This window comes from Equus quagga, chromosome 2, assembly GCF_021613505.1.
Source record: "Equus quagga isolate Etosha38 chromosome 2, UCLA_HA_Equagga_1.0, whole genome shotgun sequence".
NCBI classification, from domain to species: domain Eukaryota; kingdom Metazoa; phylum Chordata; class Mammalia; order Perissodactyla; family Equidae; genus Equus; species Equus quagga.
This window is the reverse complement of record NC_060268.1, coordinates 164,729,485-164,738,991: the sequence shown is the minus strand read 5'-3', so window position 1 is coordinate 164,738,991 and position 9,507 is coordinate 164,729,485. Positions and strand designations below refer to the sequence as shown.

General features: G+C 33.3%; 1 protein-coding gene across 4 annotated transcripts in view; it reads right to left on the bottom strand.

Moving 5' to 3' along the window:
• Positions 1 to 839: 839 nt before the first annotated feature.
• SHOC2 (SHOC2 leucine rich repeat scaffold protein) overlaps positions 840 to 9,507 on the bottom strand; it is a 97,349-nt gene continuing 88,681 nt past the window's right edge. For all 4 annotated transcript variants that reach the window (XM_046653620.1, XM_046653621.1, XM_046653623.1 and 1 more), the window contains 4 exons: positions 8,624 to 8,746; positions 5,149 to 5,286; positions 4,701 to 4,818; positions 840 to 2,930 (listed from right to left, as the gene is read on the bottom strand). In XM_046653620.1, coding sequence (XP_046509576.1) covers positions 2,722 to 2,930; positions 4,701 to 4,818; positions 5,149 to 5,286; positions 8,624 to 8,746 — 588 coding nt within the window. In that variant the 3' untranslated portion in view covers positions 840 to 2,721. The remainder of the gene's footprint in view (positions 2,931 to 4,700; positions 4,819 to 5,148; positions 5,287 to 8,623; positions 8,747 to 9,507) is intronic.

Below are 9,507 nucleotides of genomic sequence, written 5' to 3'. Positions count from 1 at the left end.
CATTCCAATTGCATCACCCACCTTTTAATATAAGTACAAATAAATTTTTATGTGTATTTTCTCCCCCGAGAGTTTCTATCTTCTACTGTTTCATTTATATCTATCAAGTCCATAAGTTATTTAGCATCTCCCCCTTCTTTCTATATGAAATAACCATTTGGGATTTAAAAAATATTAAACCACCACAAAAGGACTGTTTGATATTGTCATTGACATTTTGCTGCTATATATTAACAAAATGCAAAGTTGAGAGCAATGTTTTTACAATGTTAACATCCTATGACATTCCTTTTTATTTACTGAGCCTCAGGAAAGACTAAATCTAATTTCTTTAACAGAAAAGAAAATTTTGGACATGCCAATTAGTCCCACTGCAGTTTCAGAGAAAGTATTAGCTCACTGCAGTCATTCAACAATATCCCTTATTATATTCAAACTATTTAAATATCTTGATTTCACAACGATATCCCAATTAGAGAGGCCATTTTAGTTTCTTGTTAGAAGAAGCAATGAAATTTATGGGCTCTCACAAGGTGGCAGCCATAAACAGGGCATATGTTTTCCACTTTTTAAATTTTATAACTCCTCAGCTACATGTGGTTTGCATGTAACAACACTTTTACAGGTAAGATTGTGATCATTTTGCACTTGTGATACAGACTAACATAAATGAAGGTAGGGGACCCAAAATGTTTTAAAAACCATATCTATTTTCAAGAAACAATATTTTTTTCCAAGAAAAGACATTAGGTTACTGCCTTTAAAGTTCAAGTTCCATCATCTTACTATATAAACACACCTGGATATGAGATTTTAAAAAACCACACATACACACAAGCTCTAGGTAGAGCTGTAATAAACAAATTCCTTTTATAAACAAAATTTTAACTGAAAAGCCACAGTAGATGGAAAAAAGAAGAAAGGATATTACTTGGTAAAATCCAGTGACATCTACAATAGTTTTACAGCACATTTAAGCATTCTAGGGTTTTATATCTTCACCTGCCTTCCATTTCTTAGTTGCTCCTTAAAAAGTTGCCAATTATGAATAGGTTCAACCTCAAATTCAGTCCTGAATTTGAGCGTCAAGAAAAGCAAAATAACACTCCAAATTTCTATCTTAATATTATAGCCTTAATTCAAAAATGATTTTATTTAAAACACAATGCCCATCTAAGTGGAAAAAAAAAGAAAGAAAACCAAGCAGCAATACGTAATTATACATAATATTCATTATATGGGAAAATTCATTATATCTTTTAGAATGATATCTAGAATGCACCCGCTCTGTGAGTCTCTTCAATAATTAAATCAACTTAGACTGACACTACCAAAAGTAAGAGTACTGTATAAGGGGCACACATTTACAATACTGCTAGCCTTAAAAGCAGTAAAGCAAAAGAAAATATATCAAATAGCACATGCACATCTCACATAACTTCCACTGAACTTCAATGGCTTCTATGCAATGTGCCTCTTTTCCTAACTGTATTAACAACTACTAAGAAAGGAAAGATGAGATTAAAATCAATGGTACTGAACTGAATTGTTTGAAGCCAGTGCCCCAAATGTGGGGAAAAGTGCATTTAGTTCAGCAGCAATATAGCACAGTGTGAAGATATTGTGCTTAGACGCAGATATTCCAGAACTGAAAGATGTACAAGGCAAGTCAAGATATAAAACCATAGTACACTGTTAAATAACCTTGAAACATACATATATTGCAGTGTTCAAAGAAAAACATTCATTTCATTGTACAAGGATAGGGAGAAATCCTTAAAGTTACCTATTGTAGTTTATGATATAATAAATACATATCTATATAGCATTGTATATACATATATAGAATGTGTGTGTTTATGTGTATCTTTTTGTTGATTTTGCCAAATTATTGTTTGTTTTTGTGGATCTGCAACTTTCAGGAAAGAAAATTCCTTTGTACTACAAGTTTCTGTCCCCCCAAACTTAAGAAAAGATATTTACTAGAAAAGGTCTCAATACCCTCCCCCCAACCCAAGACTCACTTCAGATATTTTGCTTCACAATTGATCAGAGAAACACAATGAAAGGAATTCCAGAATTTTTGATTCACCTTGCCAGTTGTTTGAACAAGCAGATATCTTAATATTTAAACGAGCTGATGCAAATTCTTTAGCAAAGGATATAAACTCTAGATTTGACTGATTAAAACAGAGCAAATCAAAACCAAACAAGAAAAAAATTCCAGTGATTTACTCTGACTGTAAACAATATATAAAATTTAAATCTCAAATTTCAAAATAAGTTAAAGAAAAATTCTACCTTCAGGGCCTGTAATACTATAAAGATCTGACAATTGGTAAGGGGAAAATGTGTATGAAAAGTTGCAACAAAATTGTTTGCCCATTATTTTTGCTAAGAGAAAGTATATCTAACTATACTACCTCTGTCCCTTAAGTTTAATAACTTCATAATTTGTTGGCAAATGTTTTAAGCAAACTGGCATATCATATTACACAACAGAAAAACATCCATCAAGTTCAGCAAAGAAAACTTATAAGCCTTTTGTACAGAATTAAAAAAAATCTAAATGGCTATGATTCCTCTATTAGCAGAAACACATAATGTTGTCTTTATAAATCTGCCAAATATATCAATATCTACATAAATAGATACAGATATAGATATGAAACATTAATGGCAGTCTATTTTTGAACAGTGTGTGGGACCAGCAGATTTGTATCAGACCATGGCACGATATGGACCCTGCATCTTTAGGAACTGAATGATGAAAGAAGGACCCCCAGCAACAATCTGAGGTGGAAGGTGACTGAGTGGACAGTTCTCAATACTCATGATTGAAAGCTTGCTGCAAAGAGCCAGCTCAAACGGAAGGCTATGCAGGTTTGGGTTGTCATTCAAATACAGTTCTTCTAGGTTCTCCAGTGTACCTGTTTTAAAAAAAAATCAAATCAATTACTATTTTTAAAAAAATTAGTTACTATTAAAAAACTTCAACCGGGCATGATGCTATCCTAGGCATTATGTATACTGAATACACATTTCCTCTTATTCCCTTTTCTTAGTTTTAAAACTCTCTACAACCATGGATCTCAAACTTTGTTGCATACTCAAATCAACAGGAGAGATTTTTAAAAGCCTCATGTCTGGGTCCTACTCTATATCAATTAAATCAGAACCTCTTCCTTTATGGTTGGTTTTCAAGCTTGGAGAGTTTTTTGGAAATACACATGCTCTATCTCCAGAGATTCTTTTTGGGACAGCTTGGGATTCATACAGATTTTTTTCAAAGCTCCAGAGTTCAGTTTATTGTACAGTCAGTACATGCCTATAATCACTTTCCTATTACAGACAAAGTGATAATCTCTCCTATTAATAAATTTCTCATGTAGAAAGGTTTTTGTTACTTGGTATTAGTCTTTCACCAAGAGAGTTATCATATATTTGGCAGTAAGTCAAATATCAATTCTTTATTTTTTATTTTCTGCTTGAAGAAGATTAGCCCTGAGCTAACATCTGTGCCAGGCTTCTTCCACTTTACATGTGTGTTGCCACCACAGCATGGCTGACGAATGATGTAGGATCCATGTCCAGGATCCAAACCTGCGAACCTGGGTCACCGAAGCAGTGTGTGCTGAATTTAACCATTATGCCATGGGGCCAGCCCCCACAAAATCAATTTATGTAATCATTTAAAAAATTTGTGTTATACTCTCTTAGGATACTCATACTTTCTAGGCAAACGTCTCAAGCAACTGCATAAGGCCAGCTGAATAAATATATAAGAAATAAAAGTGTAAAACTGCCTCATGTGTTTCCAATTTTTAAATTTCAAATTTTGCAGTGTTTGATAGTAGTAGATAGAAGACTAATAAAAATAATGGCCACCAGGTAATAGATTTGTTTACGTGTAAGATTTCATTTAATATTCAGAGCAACCCTATGAGAAACTACTATTATCATCCTTATTTTATAGGTAGGAAACTTGAAGCTTAGGGATCCTCGTTTCCTTACCCAAAGCCACAAAGTCAATAAGCGACAGAGCTAGATTTTGAATTGTCTATTTTAATTCAAAACCATTTTTAACCACTAATCTATAGTGTCTCTGGAAAAGCATGGTATAGATGGGAGAACATAACAGCTGGAACTACCAATTTGAGAACTAGTATGTGACCTCAATTGATTAACTCACTTTGTAAAATGGAGTTACAACTTGCACTATCTAAAATTCAAGGTGGTCATGTTGATTATATGAAATAATGAGTATGAAAAAACTAGAAAATTCTAAAGTACTCACAAATATTAATATTAATCCTAAAACCTCATAAGGAAATGTTCTTTTGGCATAAGACATCAGTAATTTAATTCAAGCCTGTGTAATTTTTAAATGTGGAAGAAATATAAAATAACTCTTCTAAATTAAGGTTAAGCCTATTAGAAATATAAGCATGCTAAAACATTCTCAAAAACATTTTAACATTAATAATTAATATTAATAATTAATTGGTTCCTATGAGGAAACCTAACCAAAAGCAACCAACAAACCAACCAACTGCTGGAGCTCTACAAAAAAAACAATCTTGCGCCTGATGTAACCTCAGCTGACAAAAACAGTAGATTTGTCTTATTAATCTGAACTACTGCTTGAACACACAAGAGCAAATTATTAGCACAGAGTCAAGCATCCAAAGGGTTCATACCAATTTCCTCAGGAAGATGAGTAAGTAGGTTCTCTCCAAGGCCTAGATGTGTGAGATTGGTAAGGTGACCGATGCCTCTGGGGAGAGTGGTCAACTGGTTGTTTGTCAAGACTAATTTCTAAAAGATTAACAAAATAAAAGGTGGTTACATATATATTTCCTACAACTGATGTAAATTTAAAATAATACATCTAAACCAGTAAGTTAAATGGACAGGGATATTAGATTGGATAGGATGAGAATCACTCAGTAAGTTTTTCTTTCAAAAAACATGTTAGAAATTCAAAAGCAGATACATCAAGTTAATAAGAACATAAAACTCAGCCCTAATGCTATAATAGGAAAATCTATCTGGTCCAAGAATTAGATCACATTCTTAAGAAAAATGTGCAATTTGGAATGCATCCCAAAAACTTTAATCATATAACTATAAAATTATCAGTTTTACCTGTAAATCCTTAAGATAAGCAATTTCATTTGGCAAGGATTCCAATTTATTCTCTTCTAGATCCAACTCTCTTAACTTCCTAAGGTTTCCAAGACCATGGGGAAGCTTCTTCAGAAGATTGTTTGATAATATTAGAACCTAAAGAGAAATTATTGATACTGTTTAGAAACTCATGAAATGGAATTATATATTACCATTGTGTGGCTTAAAATTTATCAAGTAATGCTAATTCTCTAAATAGTGAATATTAAGGATAATGTTCAATTATATAACATAAACATTTAACTTGCTATTCTAAAAAAATCACCATAGTTTTTGGAAATAAAAGAGGCTTTATTTGCTATCCAAAGAACTTGAAAGCAGCAATTCAAAAAGACCCATGCACTCCTATGTTCACTGCAGCATTATTCACAATAGCCAAGACATGGAAGCAATGTAAGTGCCCATCAACTGATGACTGGATAAAGAAGATATATATATATATATATATATATACATACAATGGAATACTACTCAGCCATAAAAAAGGATAAAAATCATCCCATTCACAACAACACGGATGGACCTTGAGGGTATTATGTTAAGTGAAATAAGCCAGATGCAGAAAGACAATCTCTGTACGACTCGACTCATATGTGGAAGTTAAACACATGGACAAAGAGAAGAGACTAGTGGTTATCAGGGGAAGGGGGGGGAGTGGGCATAAAGGGTAAAGTGGTGCACCTACAACATGACTGACAAATAATAACGTACAACTGAAATTTCACAAGGTTGTAAACTATCATAATCTCAATAAAAAGTAAAAGAAAAAAAAGATTTGGTTAAGTGAAAATTTGTGAAAGCAAAAGGAAAAAATTTAATTTTAAATAAATTACAAAAAATCCCAGAAAATTAACTACTTGCACAAAGATTCATATAGTTAATGGTATTTTGATACTAAATAGTTACAAATGTCTATCTAATAGGAAGCCAATTATTTATTCAAAACCCCTTACGAACCAATATTTAAGTAAGAATTGACTTCTAAACTGCCTATATCAATCCACTGCACTTATTATTTGTGGTATATTTATTACATTGCAAAGCATCCTGCAATATACTGAGAGAGAAAAAAAGGTTGAGGAAGGTAGTCCTTGTTCTCAGAGAAGTTACAACGTGAGGGGAGAACAACACTGGGTATTAGGGATAATGAAAAGAGCACTGGATGGAAAGATCTACATAAGGTTCTGGATCATTTTTTATACCCACTTATTTCCTCCAAAGTTATACCACCCATAATAAAATAAACATATACAATAAGACCAAGAAGATAAGAACAGCAGCTGCTATTTATTGAGTTTACTATTTGTAGGGCACTATAGTAAAGGCATTATGTGCATTATCGCATTTAATCCTAACTACAACTTTATGAGAAAAATACTAGATACTATCCCATTTCACACTTGAGAAAACTGAAGCTTGGGCAGGTTAAATCCATAAATAAAGAGAGATATAAATGTAATTGTTCATACAACTCAATAGCAAAAAAACAAACAATCCAATTTTAAAAAATGTGCAGAGTATCTGAATAGACATTTTTCCAAAGGAGATATACAAATGTCCAACAGGTACCTGAAAAAGTGCTCAACATCACTAATCGTTAGAGAAATGCAAATCAAAACCACAATGAGATATCACCTCACACCTGTTAGAATGGCCATTATCAAAAAGACAAGAGATGAGTATTGCCAAGGATGTGGAATCTTTGTACACTGTTGGTGAGAATGTAAATTGATGCAGCCACTATGGAAAACAGTATGGAGGTTCCTCAAAACATTAAAAATAGAACTACCATATGATTCAGCAATTCTACTTCTGGGTATTTACTCAAAGAAAACGAAAACACTAACTCAAAAAGATATATGCACCCCCATGTTCCCTGCAGCACTATTTACAACAGCCAAGCTATGGAAATAAACTAAGTGTCCACTGACGAATGAACAGACAAAGAAAATGGGATACACATACACACACACACACACGGGGGGGGGGGGGGATATTATTCACCCATTAAAAAGGAATTAAATCTTGGCATTTTACAGCAACATGGACGGACCTTAAGGGCATTATGCTAAGTGAAGTTAAGTCAGAGAAAGACAAATTATCATATGATCTCAACCAGAGGTCAGGAACAGAGGGGGCAAAATGCGTAAAGGGAGTCAAAAGGTACAAACTTTCTAAGTCATGGGGGTGTAATGTACAGCATGGCAACTATAGTTAACAATACCATATTGCATATGAAAATTGCTAAGTGAGTAAATCTTAAAAGTGCACATCACAAGAAAAATTCTGTAACTATGAATGGTGATGGAAGTTAACTAGACTTATGGTAGTGATCATTTTGCAATATATACAAATATCGAATCATTATGTTGTACACCTTAAACTAATGTTGTATGTCAATGATACTTTAAAAAAAAGTGGAATTGTACCCAGATCTGTTTGCCTTCAAAGCCCATGCTTTTAACCATTACATCATACTATTTCACCTTACTAAATAAAATAAATTAGGTTTTTTAGATTTTATTTATTTATTTATTTATTTTCCTTTTTCTCCCCAAAGCCTCCCGGTACATAGTTGTATATTCTTCGTTGTGGGTCCTTCTAGTTGTGGCATGTGGGACGCTGCCTCAGCGTGGTTTGATGAGCAGTGCCATGTCCGCGCCCAGGATTCGAACCAACGAAACACTGGGCCGCCTGCAGTGGAGCACACGAACTTAACCACTCGGCCACGGGGCCAGCCCAAGAAATTATGTTTTTTAAAAATATGGATACAGAAGAAATTTAAAAATATATATGTACTATTAGTAAGCTTTTTCATCAAAAGGATGAAAATTCTAGGGACTCAGAGGCAGAAGAAATCATCTTTGACTGAGGCGGTGACAATACGATGGATCTTTAAAATTTTTTAAAGAAAAAATTAAGGGGATGAGAGGAGGGCATTGTTGATATTGGCAACAGTAAGACTAAATGTATAGAGCCAGAAATATGCATACATTCGCAACAAAGAAAATAATCTATTTAACTAATAAATAGAAGAGTAGGTGGATAAAATAGGCCAGATTTCATATGAAGGGTTCTGAATGCCAGTCTGAGGAATCCATAATAATCTTGGCAAACAATGGTGCAGAATTCTTAAACAGAGTTAAGGGAAAAAATATGTTCTAAAAGACATTAGTTTTAGAGACCTTTTCTTTAGAAGGTACTTTACAGCACTCAAATCTACCAACTTTAATGGGCAAGAGTAACTCAGAAGCATTAAGCCCAGATTAAGTCAACATCTTATCATCCTAATAGGGTTGTATGTTTAAGAGAGTTCTAACATCTCTACTTATGATCTTCACCCAAATAGAAATTGCTTATTTTAATTGGAAACTTTATAAGCGAGATAACTGTGGAAGGGTCTAAGGAATTCTAAATGCTCTTTTATACTCACCTCAAGAGAAACGAGGCCAGACACATCCTCAGGGATCTTTGTGAGCTGATTAGTGGCTAAATTCAATTCTACCATACTGGTCCAAGTTCCAAAATCCAAGGGAAGTGATGTCAACTGATTGTCCTGGCAAAGATAAAAGAAGCATCTGAGGTAGAACTACAAAAACAAAGCACCATATATACCTATCTATGGAAAGAGAATTTCTAATTAATCAAAAAACCTTATTCCCTTTTTTGATAACCAAATATAGAAAGGAAAAAAAAGCAACAAAAACTCTAAGCTTCTAAAGTTTTTCATAGAGTAATTAGGTTTTTATTTTGAGGTTACACTGAAAGTTTTTCCCTATGTGATTATCTGTATTGAATATGAAAAAATGCACCATACAGACCAACACATCTGATTTCAAAGGTCTCAGTGATAAATGTGATGTTTTCCCCATTTCAAGAAAAAGTACAGAAATCAGTGAGTAAAATGTAGATGCTCATGAGCACAGTGGAAGAGGAAACATCTAATTATAGCCCACAAGGAATCTAGATAACCTTAGCAATTCTAGAGATGCTGAGCAATAAAGTAGAAGAGGAAAAAGGTTTGATAAGACAGTAAATCGTTAAAACACAAATTAATTATCCACAATTTTACTTTAAAAATCCATAAGAAAAGATGGTAAGAACATATTTATCATTGAATAATAAAAACAGATGAAAGAGTGTGATCCTAATTTTGTTTAAAAATTAGATATAGTTACACATAGGAAAAAAAGTGAAATATATGCCAGTGATTCACTATTTTTTTTCCTGCTTCTTTATATTCACTTATAAAACATATTTTCATCATTAACAACTCTTACCACACTGTTCTGTCTTGGGGGTACTGGTATTGAGAGC